Below are 19,085 nucleotides of genomic sequence, written 5' to 3'. Positions count from 1 at the left end.
TTTGCCATTATGAGACCCGGGTCTGTATATGATTATAAAGTTAAAGTGAAAAAAGAACATTGCCGCTGTGCTTGTCTGTAATTTAGCCTCTTTGTTGTGCAAAGGTAATATAGATTCCGATGGTCTGTCAGCACTGTAAAAGGATGCCACCATTCTTCCAATGCCAATTTAATGGCCAGCCACTTGTGACTGTCCATATCATGTCACTCACCAAACCTAGAAAGCATTGTATTGTCTTATGACTGGCTGTTTTATCCATCCTCTTACAGTCTCCACCTTCTTCTCATCCAGAAACGCACCCTCCTGACTGATGATGTAACCTAGGAAGGAAATCTGAGTCTGGTGAAATTGGCATTTCTCAACATTGACAGAGTTGATTTTTCAGCAGTCTTTTCAAAACCTTTCTTACTTGTTGGATGTGTTTAGGTAAGGAAGTAGAATACATCAGGATGTCATCAATATATGCAATATCAAACCTTCATAACATGTTCCTAAGGTTATTGATAAATGTTTGGAAAACAGACAGAGCATTGTTCATAAGACAGAACCAAATATTCATAATGGCCAGTAGCCATGCAAACGCTATCTTCCATATATCTCCTTCTGTTACCTGAATGAGATTGTAAGCACTTCCTAGGTCTGATTTGGTGAAGTAGCACATGCCCCAGAGCTGGTCAAGTGCAGATGGCACTGACAGGTTTATGTGAAACAGGTGTGTGTGAAGTGGAGGGGCTAGCCCTCTTATCGCTGGATCTTTGTGAAGGCATGACATATCGTTATTCTAAGTGTTACTGAGGCATCTTTTACTGGACATTGAGCCTCCTGAGCCCATGCAGTTGAGCGGTGCCCATCATCCCAATCAGGGTGCAGCGCTGATTAGGGTTAATCATGCCCACAACAGGACCTATTCATTGGAAAACCCAGCCTGGGGACCTGGAGATGGACTCCACTTGTAGGCCTCTATATTTTGGAATCATGATCAAATTAACACATTGTGGGCCTTTGTGGATTCAGGGGCAGTGGAGAGCTTTATTCATGTTGCTTTCATGGCCAGGCTTGGTCTACCTAATGAAGCCCTGAACAGCTCCCTGCCTGTTCTGGCCTTAGATGTCTGACCCCTTAATTCTGGTCCTGTTACTCATGCCACCCATTACCTTGCATATCGGAACCCATAGTGAGCAGGTTAGACTGTATGTCACCAGAGCACTCCACATAGGTTTAGGATTGGGGTTTCCTTGGCTAGAACAGCACAACCCACATATTAAGTGCTCTACGCTTTCTGTGTTTGCTTGCAGCCCTCGATGTGAGGAATACTGCCCGGCCAATAGGGGTGCACCATATAAGGGGCCACTCAACAGGGGCCCAACTGGAATTTTTGGGGGTGCCTGAGACCTCCAAGTGGTCTTCAGTAAAACACAGGCACAGGTTCTGCCCCCACCAGCCTTTGCACTGTGTCATCAGCCTACTAATAGGCACCATACCCCCCCATGTCCAATTGTTTTCACTATTGCCCCCAGATCGTTCTGCCTTGGACAAATACATCTGGGAGGCACTGGAGCTAGGGTTTGTATGTCCTCTTTTTTGCCTGCAGGGGCCGTATTCTTCTTTGTTGGTAAGAAGGATGGTAATCTCCTACCCTGCCTGGACCATTGGAGTCTCAATGCCATCACTGTTAAAGACTGCTACCCCCTGCCACTTATGTTGACAGCATTTGAGGCACTGCAGTAGGCTATCATCTTTGCCAAGCTGGACCTGCACAGTGCCTATAACCTGATTCGCATCAAGCAGGGGGATGAATAAAAGACCATGTTTATCACCCCCTTTACCCTTTGGGCTCATGAACGCTCCAGTAGTCTTCCAGCTGTTAATAAATGAAGTACTGAGAGAGGCCCTGGGACATTATGGCTACATCTACCTCAATGGCATCCTGATTCACAGCGTATCCTATCAGGCACACATAGGACACATCAGTTGGGTTCTCCAATAATAGTCACCTGTACGTCAAGCTAGAGAAGTCAATTCTCCACACCTCAGCGATCTCCTTCTTGGGATTTGTGGTATCTAAGGCCCCTGACAAAATCAAAACTCTGGTAGACTTGTTTCTGAGGTTTGCCATGTTTTCCCGGCATTTCTTGCAAAATTTCAGTTCCGTGGTGGCTCCCCTTACTGCCCTCACGTGGAAGACCCCAGAACATTTTCACTGGACCACTGAGGCCCGAAAGGCCTTCGAAGAGATTAAGATGCAGCTGACATCTTCCTTCATTCTTCAGTTGTCTTCAAGGTAGATACCTCTGACATTGGCATGGGGGTGATACTCTCCCAATGCTTCAGGCCAGACAATAAACTCCATCTCTGTGCATTCTATTTGCATCAGCTTGTGCCCACTGAATACAACCTTGACGTCAGAGATAGGGAAGTATTGGCAAGTAAACTGGCTCTCAAGGAGTGGAGGCACTGGCTTAAGGGAGTCAAACATCCTTTTATGGTTTGGACTGATCAAAAGAACCTGGCCTACATACAGTAGCCAAAGTGACTGAACCCCTGTCAAGCCTGGTGGGCCATAATTCCTACTCCTCGCATCCTGGCACCACACCTTTGGGAACTAGAGATCTCCATTCGAGAGGCCCTCTGGAGGGATCCAGATCCTGGGGGTGGTCCCCCTGGTAGACAGTATGTACTCTCAGCAGGACACCAGCAGGTCATGGTCTGGGGACTTGCCTTTCTGTTCATAGATCATTCAGGGGTAACTGGGTCCTGGACTTTTTGCGCAGGTGGTTTTGGTGGCCAAGCATGGTTAAGGACATCCATGCATTTATTGCCTCCTGTGAGGTGTGTGCAAGAAACAAGGTGCCCAGGTCTCATTTCTTGCTATCAATTCCAGTTCATTGATGATCCCATGTTTCCCTGGACTTTGTGACTGAATTGCCCCCCATCCAAGGGCCACACTGTCATCCTGGTATTGGTGAACCATTTCACAAAGTCAAGCAAATTTGTGGCATTGCAGGAGACAGCTGAGCTGTTTCTCCAGCACATGGTCAGGGTACATGGCATGTCTAGCGATCTGATGTCGAAGATGGGACCTCAGTTCATGAACCAGTTTTGGAAGGCCTTCTGCAGGCTCATGGGGGTCTCTGCAAATCTATTCTTTGGCTTCCACACAGAGTCCAGTGGTCAGATGGAACACGTCAACCAGGACATTGGTCAGACCCTGTGGTGTTTGACCTCCAACAACCCATCCTCCTGGGTGTCCTCACTGTTGAAAGGTTTGTGAGCCGCTGTCATTCGGCATGGAAAAAGGCTCATGCTGCCCTTCAGGCCACTACCAGGGCCAGGAAGCAGGTAGCTCACTGCAAGCACCATGGGACATAGGACAGTTTCTGCCCTGGTCAATGGGTCTGGCTTTCCACAAAAGTTCTCCTGCTTGATATAATCCTGCCCCAAAAAGTATATGGGCCTGTTCGAAATCAACTGACATATTTATCCAGTCACTTACAGGCTGTGCCTGCTGCCTTCCTTATACAAACAACCTACATGTTTCCTGCCTCAAGCCCATTTTGTGTGGTGCAGCAGCCCCTTGTGTGCCACCTCTGCGCCTTGAGGCTGGCTCTTTAGTTTAAATCATCTGTCACCTGCTTGTCTCTTGCCAAGTGTAGAGCAGCACCCATTACCTGGTGGACTGGGAGGGCTATGGGCCAGAGGAGTGCTCATTGGTTTCTGGCTCATCACATTTTGGATCTGGAACTCATTAGGGAGTTCCAGCATAGGCAGGCAGCCAGTTTGGATGTGGTTTGGGGTGCTGTAGGGAATTGGTCCACACTGCTGGCAGGAGCAGAAGGCATAGGTGGCTTTCAGGGAGGAGTAGAGCCATTGGCTGTGGAAACTCCACTTTTCAGGGTCAAGTCAAGAGTCAAGAGTCAAAAGGCTTTTATTGTCATTCCATCTATGTACAAGTACACAGTTGAACGAAATTACATTCCTCCAGGAACAAGGTGCAACAAGGAACAAAAAGTACAAAATTACAAAGTGCGAACGTGCAGACAGTGTGCAAACAAAAATTAAGCTAGAAAACAATACAATAAATACAATAAATTAAACAGACATTAGACACAGTAAACAGACTGGACAGTGCAGCACCGATACAGCACAGATTTCTCGACATGAGGTAGTGGAATAAGGTGCAGAGATATTTAATGTGATGTGATCTGTAAGTTACGTCAGATAACATACATATACACAGCAGTTCCTGGGGTAGTAAACAATTACAATTACTGAGGTAGTAAAACAGTTACTGAGGTAGTAAACAGTGTAAACACAGTATTGGCAGCAATGTTCCAGATAGATAGTGCAAGTAGAGCATCAAAAGAGGTGTGTATGAGTGTGTGTGTGTGTGTGTGTGTGTGTGTTAGTTCAGTCCTTGTGAGTTTAAAAACCTGATTGCTTGAGGGACAAAGCTGTTGCAGAGTCTGGCAGTGATGGCACGGATGCTCCGGTACCTTCTGAGAGACGGCAGCAGTGAAAAAAAGTCTGTGTGAGGGTAGATGGGGTTGCAGCATGTGGTGTAGATGTCCATGATGGAGGGGAGAGAGACCCCGATGATCCTCTCAGCTGTCCTCGCTATGCGCTGTAGGGTCTTGCGGTCGGAGGCGGGGCAATTCCCAAACCAGGCGATGATGCAGCTGCTCAGAATGCTCTCCAAAGTCCCCCTGTAGAACATGGTGAGGATGGGAGGAGGGAGATGAACTTTCTTCAATCTCTGTAGGAAATAGAGGCGCTGCTGGGCTCTCTTGGCTATGGAGTTGGTGTTGAGTGACCAGGTGAGGTTCTCTGTGATGTGGACGCCGAGGAACTTGGTGCTCTGGACGATTTCCACAGCGGAGCCAGTGATGTTCAGTGGGCGGTGGTCACCCCGCACTCTTCTGAAGTCAACAACCATCTCCTTAGTTTTGTCAACATTCAGAGATAGGTTGTTGGTTTTGCACCAGTCTGTTAGCTGCTGCACCTCCTCTCTGTACGCTGACTCATCATTCTTGTTGATCAGACCCACCACAGTCGTGTCATCAGCAAACTTGATGATGTGATTTGAGCTGTACTTTGCAGTACAGTCATGAGTCAGCAGGGTAAACAGCAGCGGACTGAGCACACAGCCCTGGGGGGTGCCGGTGCTCAGTATGGTGGTGCTGGAGATGTTATTACCTATCTTGACTAACTGAGGTCTCTCCAGGACCCAGTTACAGAGGGAGGTGTTCAGGCCCAACAGGCTCAGTTTTCCAATCAGCTGCTGAGGGATGATGGTGTTGAATGCTGAACTGAAGTCTATGAACAGCATTCTGACATAAGTGTCTTTATTGTCCAATTGGGTGAGAGCCAGGTGGAGTGTGGTGGAGATGGCGTCGTCTGTTGAGCGGTTGGGGCGATATGCAAATTGCAGTGGGTCCAGTGAAGGAGGAAGCTGGACTTTAATGCGTCTCATGACAAGCCTCTCAAAGCACTTTATGATGATTGGAGTGAGTGCAATGGGATGGTAGTCATTGAGGCAGGACACTTGAGACTTCTGGAGACAAACCTTTGAGAGAAGAAGCGATGGAACGGCTGGTTGTCTGGGGTTAGCCATTAGCCTAGCGTGCACCCCGCCTCGCTTGCCTCGCTTCCGCCTTCTTGCGCATCGCTTTCGGCCAGCAGGCTCACGCAGCGCCGTGGATCTTAGCAGGCCTAGCTCACGCAGCTCTTCCCGCAGTTCGTTTGGAAGCAGAGATTGAGATTGTGGCTGATTTCTCAGCTGTAGCAGGCTTTGGCGATGGTAGACGCTGGTGCTGGTTGACGCAGTCATGATATATAGTTTTGGTCTGGTTACACAACAGATAGTAGACAAAAACACCAAAAAAAGCACCGTTTTGCTGTTCCCGAAGTGGCCACTGCAGCTACCCGCTGCGCCGCCTGAACCGGAACCTAGAATCCAGAACCCAGATTTCCCTGGGTTAATCAGGCTAACTAGGCTCCTAACTAGGCTCATCAGCTGAGGGCTGTACTTAAGACAGCAGCAAACAGCACTCAGCATCATGCCTTTGTAGAGGGGTGACTGGTATGATATTAGAGAACAGAAAGAAAGAAGAAAAAGAAAAGAACAGAGAACCAATTGTGAAAAGAGAAGACACACCAAACAAAAATAAAAGAAGAGAACCACAGCAAAATAAAATAAAAGCCATTCCAAAAAAGACAGCTAAAAAATAAGATCTAATAAAATAACAAAATAAGGTTTGTGTGAGTTTAACAAAGGAGAATGATACTTGCAGCTTGTATTCCCTCATTTGGAAGTGTTTTTGTGTTAGTTTGCTTGTTTCCTTTGTATCAAACTACCTTCTTTGTTTGAACACAATGATCTAGTATTCCTTAGAATGTTTCTGTCTTTTTTCCCATTCTGTTATTAATCTCAGCTCTGAGCTCTGCTAAAGCCTGAGTAGACTGATAAATCAATGTGATCAGTTATTGATCTCAGTTTTACTGAGCTGTTTTGAGGATGATGAATCTAATAATCCCCTCAGGAGTGGACCAGTTTGTGAGTGAAAAGTTTAAGCACCAGTGATGTACTGTACTGCTCAGGGGATTAAGGCCAGCAGCGAGAGACAAAAATGTTGAGAATGTGTGGAATTTATTTGAAATGATCAACAAATTTTTCTGTGAAGTGATAACAGAATTAGTGCATGAAGGACACTTTCAACCTGCAACAGTGAGGAACAGTGTGAATTAAGTAAAATTAAAAAAGTTTTTTCCATCTGCCTCACAAAGATGTATTCTGTATGTATTCTGAATATGTTCCTTTTTATGTTTGTAACAGAAGGTGTTGGAACAGTGCTCAATATTCAGCCATCATTACTTTTTCACAGTATTTTGCCCAACACTGCTGACAAATAGAGTTCTGAACCGTGTTATGAAAGTTTTATAATAGTACAATATGATTGTGTTGAATTGGTGTAAAATCACAGGACTTATGTTTGAAAGGTGTGCTCCACATTGAATATCTACTGGATTTCCCTATTCTCTTTGAAAGAAGCTCAAGTAGGAACTGAAACAGTCAGATTAAATGTGTTTCTTTCTTGTTTTTCTTTCAGTTTTTGACATGATGTCTTAATGCTAAATTAGCTGAAATATAGCTCAAGCAAGTGCATTTTCTAATTAACTACATTTTTATTTCTTAAACCTCCATTAAACCACAAAAAGCTATACCTAAGTTTGCTAAGTTTGACTTCACATGCATATACAAAATAAATCTAAATCATAAAAGGAACAAATATACTACAATTTTCTTATACATTTGCAATTAAATTTAAATTTAGAACAGTGAGAATGAAGGCTGGACTTCGCAATCTGTCAGTTAGTCAGTGAACCACTGAGGAATATGTTACCCATTGAAAATGTATAAATGGACGCAGACCTGTTTGCCTCACTACAGCATGACTGTACAGCAACGGAACATCTTCACTTTTACGCTTCTTCTCGATGGCACCTGATGGACCACTAGTAATAATTTTGTAAATGCTATTGGAACTAATCCACAAATCTGTTCTTAGAGATTCATGGACTACTTTATGGAAACTCATGGATTCTTCAATTAATATCACATACTTAACTCTAGAAGGGCATATAGAGTTGGAGAAATACAGATATGTTTACTTTGTGATTACTCTGATGGCCTATTTATTTATTATTTTTGTTAATGCTGTTGTTATTTCTGTCATATATGGAAACAAACGTCTTCATGAGCCAATGTACATTTTCATTGCTGCTTTACTTTGCAATGCTCTTGTTGGAACAGCTGCTCTTTACCCTAAACTGCTGAAGGATTTTCTATCTGAAACGCAGGTTATCTCTTACGAGGCCTGTACATTTCAGTCCTTTTTTATTTACACATATGGATCATCAGAGTTCACACTGTTAGCAGCTATGGCCTATGACAGATATGTGTCCATATGTAAACCATTACAATACGCAACTCTTGTAAGAATGTCCACTGTGAAAAAGCTCTTATTTTTCTCTTGGTTTGTGCCCTCATTGGAAATGGGTATTGCGTTCATACTAACACGTCAGCTGAAGTTGTGCAAATTTAAATTAAACAGAATATACTGTAATAGTAATGGACTTCTTAAACTGAGTTGTGGAGACACAACTGCAAGGAATTCTTACGGATTGTTTGTTTTAGTCATTGCTGTGTTTCCACCTGCAATCTTTATCGCCTTTTCATATGTTAGAATACTTGATGTCTGTTTAAAGAACTCAAAAGAGTTCAGAAGAAAAGCTCTACAGACCTGCTTCCCACACCTTTTCATTTTTGTCAGTGTCACCATTACATCTTGTTTTGAAGTTATCAATAGCAGGTTAGAAGGAAGTGTACCTCATATCGTTTCCATGATAATGTCAGTTGAAATTCTGGTTATTCCTCCTGTAGTCAATCCAATAATATATGGACTGAAGCTGAAGGAGATTTGGAGTAGGATTAAGAGAATGATTTTGAAAAGAAAGACGCATATATCATTTTAAAGGCACATGATTTCAGAATCCTGTTAAATGTATACCTTAGCCTTGATAAGACAGACCTACTTTCATTCGTCACCTGTATTTTTTCTTGCTGTTCAATATATTGAAAGCATCACTGTAGTAGATAGTAGTCTGTAGTATCAGTAGGAATTAGAAAAAGACGAAAACTACTGTAAGTACAGCATTTTTTTATACACATCATTTATTTTTTCCTATTGATGCAACATTCTGAAGATGCTGAGTGGATATCTGCATTTCTGCAAGGATTTTTAAGAGAATGTTAGGCCCTTTGGGTTTTAAAATGTGATCATAATATATTAATCGGAAAGTTTATGGGAATGGGAAATTCATGGAATTTAAAAAAAAGATGTTGCTGGTTTTCAATTTGTAAATGTATGGTAATTATGTTATGTTCCTTTAACTGTTAAAATTGTATGATAAAACGAAAAATCAAAGCAGTAGCCCCCTCTGTAATACTAAAATTGAATATATATATATATGTACTTCAAATGTTTTTATAATGTCCTCTTAATTGATGTAATTAGTAAACTCCATGTCCTTTATATTTTATGTCTCATAATAAAAAAAACATTTACACAATGTTCCCCTAATCATAAATGTAATTTATCAACAAGATGCTGCCCACAGTTAGTAAGGCCTGCCTAGCTTATATATAATAACCTAACCAAACCATGTAGCCAACATCATGAATGCATATAAACCCTTAATGTTACATTTAAATTGCATTTGTTGTATTCTAAAATACATCTAAAATAATTCTGGTTTTTCATTTATAAGTACTTCAGTAAATACTTCTACTGAAAGAAACTGGAAAATCAACTGCAAATATTAAATCTTGATCCTTAAGATTTAGGACTTGATCAATAACCAGAGTCAAATTTGAATGAAGTGAATATTAAACAAAACTTCAAATGGATTGAAGAAAATAAAACACCTGATCTCCTGTGCCTGATCAGAACTGCCTTGGGGTTTCAGACTGCACACTGATTAAAAGTGATATAGCTGTGGCAATGCAAACAACCCCATTGTTTTTCATTATTATTATTTTTTTATTATTTTATTATTATCTGGCTGTAACAAAGATGAGTCACCACAAGTGGGATCCAAGTGGTAGCTGATCTTTATTGATGAAGCCAGGGCAACAGCCCAAAACATTCCAGAGCCAGCTCATCCATACGGAAAAATTATATGGACATGTATTTTTATGTATTTGATATACATTTAAAACACACTGCAGTCAGTGCCGAAATACATTCCAAACACTACACTGTATTTCAGAATATATTTCCATATTAACCAAATATATTTTAAAATGTATGTGAAAATATTACACACACACACACACACACACACATATATATATATATATATATATATATATATATATATATATATATATATATATATATATATATATATACACACACACCGCGACCCTGTCTAAGGTTAAAGACTAGGTGGTTACAGATGATAATGGTTTTATATACTTGTATTGTAAAAGTCATTGTATACATTTAAAATAGTGTCAAGCAGGGGCTATTCAGTAAATCTGTGAACCACAAGTCTGTGAGGAATATGTCACCATTTGCGAATGCATAAATGGACGCAAAGCCGTTTTCCTCACCACTTCATGACAGTACAGCAACAGTGCATCTTTATGGTTATTTTGATGTTGCCTTATTTACAAATATAAAAAAGTAGTGATCACTATCAGACTATCCATAAACAAGTTTTGTTTTTTGAGAGTTAAGGATTACTTAAAAGGAAAATCATGGATTGTTCTACTAATATTCCATATTTAACTCCAGAAGGGCATGTGGAGTTGGAGAAATACAGATATTTCTACTTTCTAATTACTCTCACAGTTTACATATTGATCATTTGTTTTAATGCTGTCATTTCTATCATTTACACAGACAAACGTCTCCATGAGCCGATGTACATATTCATTGCTGCTTAACTTTGCAATTCTCTTGTTGGAACAGCTGCCTTTTATCCTAAAGTACTGAGTGATTTTCTGTCTGAAAAACAAGTTATCTCTCATGGAGCCTGTCTGTTTCAGGCCTTTTGGATTTATACATATGGAGCATCAGAGTTCGCACTGTTATCAGCTATGGCCTACGACAGATATGTGTCCATATGTAAACCATTGCGATATGCACCTCTTGTAAAAATGTCCACTGTGAAAAGACTCTTCTTTTTCTGTTGGATTGTGCCTTCTTGTGAAACTGGTGTAGGGATGATACTAACATACCAACTTAAGCTGTGCAAATTCCAAATAAACAGAATTTACTGTAATAATGGTGCAGTAGTTAAATTGAGTTGTGGAGACACATCTGTAAAGACTTCATATGGAATGATCATTTTTAGTGTTGCTGTTGTTGCGAACACTGGCCGGAACATGACCTCAAGTTGAATGTTTACTTAAACTCATCAACAACCAAAAGCTAAAAGCCTTTTGGCTCCAGCGAGTCTGGAGCTGGAGGTGTAAATCTGTCACTTATCACCCCCAACTCCCAAAATCAGTCGATTTACGGCTGAATCAAGAGGCTGACCTGGAGAAAAACAGGACCCTTCACTGGAATGCAGCTGCACGGCTCTCCAAAATCCTGTGGACAAATTTATCCTAAGTAACAGAAAGTACATTTCTAAGGTGTTTGTCCCCTCCAAACTGTTTGTTTGTACGACTTTGGACGGCAAAGTTACAACTTTCTAAATTCCCTAGGGATCTCAAGCATGGACCCACAGCACCCCCAAGGGGTGAAAACGAGGATTACCACGCCACCACCTAAGGATGGTTACTCACAAAGGATCCCAGGAAAACTCATTGATATGCATGCTTGACTATCAACTTTATCTAATTTCACAAGTGATGATGCTTGTATTTGTATACTCAGTTACTTAAAGTGTATTCATCCTTTCTTTGTCAGACGTTAGGAATGTGTGGGATAAATGTCTGAAGTTACCGAAATAACCATTTAAAGTAGTGATTTTAGACCACTATGCACCTAGGTTTTCTTGTCACTTATTTTATTTAGCCTTCTATATCTTTACTCTTCTCATTTATTTGATGTAGTCATTTGAAGTAATGATTTTACTGTGTTGGAAGTTCCTGCAATGAAAAGACACCCAAGGATTATCTATAAGATTGTTTCTGCCTTTGCCATAGTTGTTCTCAGATAATGTGGGTAGAAACTGCACGTAGATACCTAAATGTTAGGTTTGTAGGTTATGGATTTTAGTAACCTAATTGATCGGAAAACTGTTTTGTTCAATCGAATTAAACTTTTAAACCTAGAAGGAACAAAGGAGGGAGTTCCCTGGTAGGACAGAGAAACCCCCACCAATCAGGACCAAGAATTAGGAATAGCTAATTACCCGTTAGGTGAGAGAACCTATCAACACCTGGGTTCCACCCCTGAAGGGAAGGGCCTCCAGCTGAACAAAACCAGAGTGCACCGCAAAATTAGGAGAGTTCCTGCATTCGCAACAAGTTTCTAAGTTTGTGCCGGCCTAGGTCAGAAAGACAGGTCAGAAGTATTAGGACGCTAAATTATCAGATCTGAAACCTTTGTTTGTTTGCCTGTTCGCCTACACACCTTAAGTTTGAACCATCCTCAGAGAAGGAAGGTGGATATTTCTTGTCGGGCCAGGGAGGATATATCCAAAACTTTCGATTCTGCTAAAGAGAGGTAGTTAGTTAAATTAGTACCACCAGCCTCAGAACCCTGATTGCAACCTGAACCTCACCAGCGGAGTGGGAGCGGTTCTGACGCCACGGAGACCCAGCATCGCACCCAGAGCCACGCACTGATCTGTGAACAGATCGGCCATCGAAAGGCTGCCCAAGCTCCACCGTCAGATGGCCACGAGACGCCTCCGCCCAATCACTGACGGAAAGGCGCGTGCCCGCACGGAGATGCAGCATCCACGGCCAGCGAGGAGAGGAACCACCGCGTGAGCTCCAGCCTTCGATCGAGTCCGTCCTGAGACGACCCCTCCTGAAATCAGCCCCGACTCCCACGTAAGCTGGAACCATCAATTTGCAGTCAGGGCCCTGACGCCAATTTATTTAATAAGAGAACTTTTATAGGTACATCCAGCCATATAGTTCTTCCCGTCCAGGCTTAGGTTAATTCTCTAGAGGCTCTCCCAAGCGACTCCCCAAACCACACTGCCTCATACCATTTAGCCATGAATCACTCTAACTTACTCAAGCTATTTTGTCTTTCATTACTATCACTTTGTTTTGTTTTGTTTTCTTGTTTTATTTTCTATTGTTTATCATTGAATGTAGTCCAAAAGTAGTTTAAAATTTAGCCAATAAATTCCCTTTTCTGAAGCATCCTTGGTGCGAGCGTTTCTCTCTCTTGCCCTGGTCTGTAGACTTCAAATAAATCCGGGTTACCTCACACCCTCACATAAGGTTCTAGCAATAATAATATTAAAAATCGTAAAACCCGTTACACTGTATTTCCACCAGTGATCTTCATAATCTATTCCTATGTTAGATTACTCACAAAGGCAGTCTTCCATTCATCCCCTTTCTTAATACGAATGAGATTATAAGCACTACGGAGATCTAGCTTGGTGAAGCACTTAGCGCCTTGTGATTGCTCTAATGATACGGGGACTAATGGAAGTGGATAAGGGTATGGTTTTGAGATTGGGTTAAGGGCTCTGTTGTCTATGCAAGGGCGTAGACCACCATCCTTCTTTTTAATAAAGAAAAAACTGGAAGCTATCAGTGAAGTGGAAGGGCAAATGAACCCTTGCTGTAGGGCCTCTTTAATGTGAATATCTAGGGCTTCCTGTTCCTCTTGGATTAAGGGATAGACACGAGCTTTGGGGAAAACTGGGTCTTCATCTAGTTCAATGGAGCAATCATAGTCTCTATTTGGGGGCAGTTCTGTGGCCTTTTGTTTATTAAACACCTCTTTCAAGTCCAAGTACTTGGGAGGAATAACAAATGAGGCGTCAGCATTGGGACTTTCAATAGACATGGAGGAAATGGAGACAGGAGTGTGAAGACATGACTGGAAACAATAATCTGACCCCTTAGTCATAGTATGATCAGTCCATGAGATAGTAGGATTATGTTTCTCTAACCAAGGAAGGCCCAAGATCAGTTCAAACTCTGACTGTTCCAACACTAACAGGGAAATCGTTTCTTTGTGAACAGCACTCGTCTGCAATTCTATGGGTTTTTTGTGACTCGGGAGATGGTGCCCATCCCCACTGGTCCTCCATCAAGTGCTGCTACTTTCAATACCGTCGGGAGCTTCTGTACTCGGACCTGTAGTTGTTCCACCAGGTGGGCGTTGATGAAGTTGCCTTCAGCTCCGGAGTCGATCAGGGCTGAAATCACAAGAAAGTGGGGATGACGGTAAACAAATGCAGATGCAGGCAACAAAACTGATCTTGAAACCCACCCCTTTGTGGGAACACTCACCACATTAGCACGTATACTCCACGTGCTTTCCAGGGGTCGGCGCCTTGCTTTGTTGCAGTCGCGTTCTGCATTCACGCACTACATGCCCAGCCTTACCACAGTAAAGGCACAGCTGATTGGTGATGCGTCGTGATGAATCACATTGCATTGCTTCAGGCTGATCTGGAACCTGAGTTTGAGTCTGGACAGTGTTCTTTGATTGGTTTGTTCGTTCTTGGTTCTTGTGCGATGATACAGGAGATGATCCAATTTAATGGCTAACGTAATTAACTGATCTAGTGATAGGTCATCATCCTTGCTGGCTAATTCAGTCAGTATTTCTGGATTCAGTCCCTGCTGGAAGATCACTAAAAGAGCGGCCTTGTTCTAGCCGCTAATGTCCGAAATTCTAAAGAGTACTCCACCACTGAGCGATTGCCCTGACGTAACTTGGATTAAATTACACCAGTAATTTTACCCTCGTGTGGGTGATCGAAAACCGTCTTGAATTCCTTCACAAACTGAGTATATGAAAGACGGTGGATGTGACCCCAGCTAGCAGTAGCCCATTCTAAAGCTTTATCAGCTAGACGTGAAACTATGAACGATATTTTGGCTTGATCTGTGCTGGCAGGTGAGTTATCAAAATACACTGAACATTGTAGCAAAAACCCTCTGAATTTGTCAGGGTCCTCCGAAAAATTTTGGAATTCTGTGGTGGTTGTGGTCTCCGTGAAGCTGGAATTTATTTGAAATGATCAACAAATTTTTCTGTGAAGTGATAACAGAATTAGTGCATGAAGGACACTTTCAACCTGCAACAGTGAGGAACAGTGTGAATTAAGTAAAATTAAAAAAGTTTTTTCCATCTGCCTCACAAAGATGTATTCTGTATGTATTCTGAATATGTTCCTTTTTATGTTTGTAACAGAAGGTGTTGGAACAGTGCTCAATATTCAGCCATCATTACTTTTTCACAGTATTTTGCCCAACACTGCTGACAAATAGAGTTCTGAACCGTGTTATGAAAGTTTTATAATAGTACAATATGATTGTGTTGAATTGGTGTAAAATCACAGGACTTATGTTTGAAAGGTGTGCTCCACATTGAATATCTACTGGATTTCCCTATTCTCTTTGAAAGAAGCTCAAGTAGGAACTGAAACAGTCAGATTAAATGTGTTTCTTTCTTGTTTTTCTTTCAGTTTTTGACATGATGTCTTAATGCTAAATTAGCTGAAATATAGCTCAAGCAAGTGCATTTTCTAATTAACTACATTTTTATTTCTTAAACCTCCATTAAACCACAAAAAGCTATACCTAAGTTTGCTAAGTTTGACTTCACATGCATATACAAAATAAATCTAAATCATAAAAGGAACAAATATACTACAATTTTCTTATACATTTGCAATTAAATTTAAATTTAGAACAGTGAGAATGAAGGCTGGACTTCGCAATCTGTCAGTTAGTCAGTGAACCACTGAGGAATATGTTACCCATTGAAAATGTATAAATGGACGCAGACCTGTTTGCCTCACTACAGCATGACTGTACAGCAACGGAACATCTTCACTTTTACGCTTCTTCTCGATGGCACCTGATGGACCACTAGTAATAATTTTGTAAATGCTATTGGAACTAATCCACAAATCTGTTCTTAGAGATTCATGGACTACTTTATGGAAACTCATGGATTCTTCAATTAATATCACATACTTAACTCTAGAAGGGCATATAGAGTTGGAGAAATACAGATATGTTTACTTTGTGATTACTCTGATGGCCTATTTATTTATTATTTTTGTTAATGCTGTTGTTATTTCTGTCATATATGGAAACAAACGTCTTCATGAGCCAATGTACATTTTCATTGCTGCTTTACTTTGCAATGCTCTTGTTGGAACAGCTGCTCTTTACCCTAAACTGCTGAAGGATTTTCTATCTGAAACGCAGGTTATCTCTTACGAGGCCTGTACATTTCAGTCCTTTTTTATTTACACATATGGATCATCAGAGTTCACACTGTTAGCAGCTATGGCCTATGACAGATATGTGTCCATATGTAAACCATTACAATACGCAACTCTTATAAAAATGTCCACTGTGAAAAAGCTCTTATTTTTCTCTTGGTTTGTGCCCTCATTGGAAATTGGTATAGGAATGATACTAACATATCAACTGAAGTTGTGCAAATTTAAATTAAACAGAATATACTGTAATAATAATGCACTTCTTAAACTGAGTTGTGGAGACACAACTGCAAGGAATTCTTACGGATTGTTTGTTTTAGTCATTGCTGTGTTTCCACCTGCAATCTTTATCGCCTTTTCATATGTTAGAATACTTGATGTCTGTTTAAAGAACTCAAAAGAGTTCAGAAGAAAAGCTCTACAGACCTGCTTCCCACACATTTTGATTTTTGTCAGTGTCACCATTACATCTTGTTTTGAAGTTATCAATAGCAGGTTAGAAGGAAGTGTACCTCATATCGTTTCCATGATAATGTCAGTTGAAATTCTGGTTATTCCTCCTGTAGTCAATCCAATAATATATGGACTGAAGCTGAAGGAGATTTGGAGTAGGATTAAGAGAATGATTTTGAAAAGAAAGACGCATATATCATTTTAAAGGCACATGATTTCAGAATCCTGTTAAATGTATACCTTAGCCTTGATAAGACAGACCTACTTTCATTCGTCACCTGTATTTTTTCTTGCTGTTCAATATATTGAAAGCATCACTGTAGTAGATAGTAGTCTGTAGTATCAGTAGGAATTAGAAAAAGACGAAAACTACTGTAAGTACAGCATTTTTTTATACACATCATTTATTTTTTCCTATTGATGCAACATTCTGAAGATGCTGAGTGGATATCTGCATTTCTGCAAGGATTTTTAAGAGAATGTTAGGCCCTTTGGGTTTTAAAATGTGATCATAATATATTAATCGGAAAGTTTATGGGAATGGGAAATTCATGGAATTTAAAAAAAAGATGTTGCTGGTTTTCAATTTGTAAATGTATGGTAATTATGTTATGTTCCTTTAACTGTTAAAATTGTATGATAAAACGAAAAATCAAAGCAGTAGCCCCCTCTGTTATACTAAAATTGAATATATATGTACTTTAAATGTTTTTATAATGTCCTCTTAATTGATGTAATTAGTAAACTCCATGTCCTTTATTTTTTTGTCACAAAAAAAAAACTGAGAAAATACCTTTTTCACGTTTACACAATGTTCCCCTAATCATAAATGTAATTTATCAACCAAGATGCTGCCCACAGTTAGTAAGGCCTGCCTAGCTTATATATAATAACCTAACCAAACCATGTAGCCAACATCATGAATGCATATAAACCCTTAATGTTACATTTAAATTGCATTTGTTGTATTCTAAAATACATCTAAAATAATTCTGGTTTTTCATTTATAAGTACTTCAGTAAATACTTCTACTGAAAGAAACTGGAAAATCAACTGCAAATATTAAATCTTGATCCTTAAGATTTAGGACTTGATCAATAACCAGAGTCAAATTTGAATGAAATTGAATATTAAACAAAACTTCAAATGGATTGAAGAAAATAAAACACCTGATCTCCTGTGCCTGATAAGAACTGCCTTGGGGTTTCAGACTGCACACTGATTAAAAGTGATATAGCTGTGGCAATGCAAACAACCCCATTGTTTTTTATTATTATTATTTTTTAAAATTTTTTATTTTTATCTGGCTGTAACAAAGATGAGTCACCACAAGTGGGATCCAAGTGGTAGCTGATCTTTATTGATGAAGCCAGGGCAACAGCCCAAAAAACATTCCAGAGCCAGCTCATCCATACGGAAAAAAATTATATGGACATGTATTTTTATGTGTTTGATATACATTTAAAACACACTACACTGTATTTCAGAATATATTTCCCAATTTCCAACAATTGATGAGCTATTAAACACGTGTAGCACCTCAAAGAAAGAGACAAACTCCTAAACCAATGGTAAGAGAGCTTCACTCTCTACCTCATTGTCAGCAGGAGCTTCACCCACCCTGCTTCACTGAAAGGGAAGAGGTCACCCCATCTTTGAGTAATCTGGAAAATTAATACTTTTTGGGTCCATGCTGCTACAGTGATGATGTCAGCAGTATGTTTTCAAAACAAGCTCGGACTCTGTCAGAAATCTCCCCCATTCCAGTACTTATCAGAAACAGAAAGAACAGGGAGTACATCACATTTTCAAAGAGAAATATTTGGTGTGGTTGTGAAAATAATTGCTGTGATATGTCGATTATGCAGAAATTGTGTGATATGAGCTGGTTGTCTTATCCCCATGAATGTAAAAAAGGCTACAATGACAACTAATTGTGTAGTATTACTCACTTCTGCTGTAATAGTTGCTAATGAATAATTTTTGTATCAACTGGAAATGTAACATTTTATTTATGGGTAATTACAGTTTGGTACCATTATTATTATGATTATTATTATTATTATTATTATTATTATTATTATTATTATTATTATTATTTGCATTAGCAGCTAGTTATTGCAATTACTAAGTTATTGTTTGTGAACAACTAGAAAATTATTGTGTAATTTTTTTTGATAAGTACAACTTGTTGCCACAATATTAGCATATCATTACCTCCTTATTATTGATCTGTAAAGGAAAGTGCTACTGGTCCATTCATTGTTGTTACAACATGATCTTGTCACTCAAACACATCGAATGAACGTATGCAATAGAAATTTTAGAAAATTTGTTTATTTTAGACAATGGAGTGTTGCAGTGTGTAGCCCTGTCGCCTCACAGCAAGAATGGCCTGGGTTCGATTCCCGGCTGGGCGACCAGGGTCCTTTCTGTGTGGAGTTTGCATGTTCTCCCCGTGTCTGTGTGGGTTTCCTCTGGGTGCTCCGGTTTCCTCCCACAGTGCAAACACATGCATTCAGGGTAATTGGACACTATGCATGAGTGTGAGTGTGAATGTATATGTTTGTCTTTCTGCCCTGTGATGGACCAGCAGCCTGAGCAGGGTGTATCCTGCCTTCTGCATAAAGACTGCTGGGACAGGCTCCGGCTCCCCCTGCGACCCAGAAGGATAAGAG

The 19,085-nt window shown here is 40.4% G+C and overlaps 3 protein-coding genes across 3 annotated transcripts in view; 2 read left to right on the top strand and 1 right to left on the bottom strand.

The window, feature by feature from the left end:
* The window catches only part of LOC118805159, a 1,027,118-nt gene that overhangs the window by 961,892 nt on the left and 46,141 nt on the right, over positions 1-19,085 (bottom strand). The window lies entirely within an intron of this gene.
* Positions 7,594-8,532, top strand: LOC118805153 (olfactory receptor 6N2-like). The gene has a single exon (XM_036565767.1). The coding sequence runs from the start codon at positions 7,594-7,596 to the stop codon at positions 8,530-8,532; it is 939 nt and encodes a 312-aa protein (XP_036421660.1).
* LOC118805156 (olfactory receptor 6N2-like) lies at positions 15,674-16,612 on the top strand. The gene has a single exon (XM_036565771.1). It carries the CDS (start codon positions 15,674-15,676, stop codon positions 16,610-16,612), a length of 939 nt encoding a protein of 312 aa, XP_036421664.1.

This window comes from Colossoma macropomum, unplaced genomic scaffold (genome assembly GCF_904425465.1).
Source record: "Colossoma macropomum unplaced genomic scaffold, Colossoma_macropomum, whole genome shotgun sequence".
Taxonomy (NCBI): domain Eukaryota; kingdom Metazoa; phylum Chordata; class Actinopteri; order Characiformes; family Serrasalmidae; genus Colossoma; species Colossoma macropomum.
This window is presented reverse-complemented; position numbering and strand designations above follow the sequence as displayed.

What these genes read in the sequence shown, in the direction of transcription:
- LOC118805156 (XM_036565771.1), top strand. Translation starts at nt 15,674, where the DNA reads ATGGATTCTTCAATTAATATCACATACTTAACTCTAGAAGGGCATATA.
- LOC118805153 (XM_036565767.1), top strand. Translation starts at nt 7,594, where the DNA reads ATGGATTCTTCAATTAATATCACATACTTAACTCTAGAAGGGCATATA.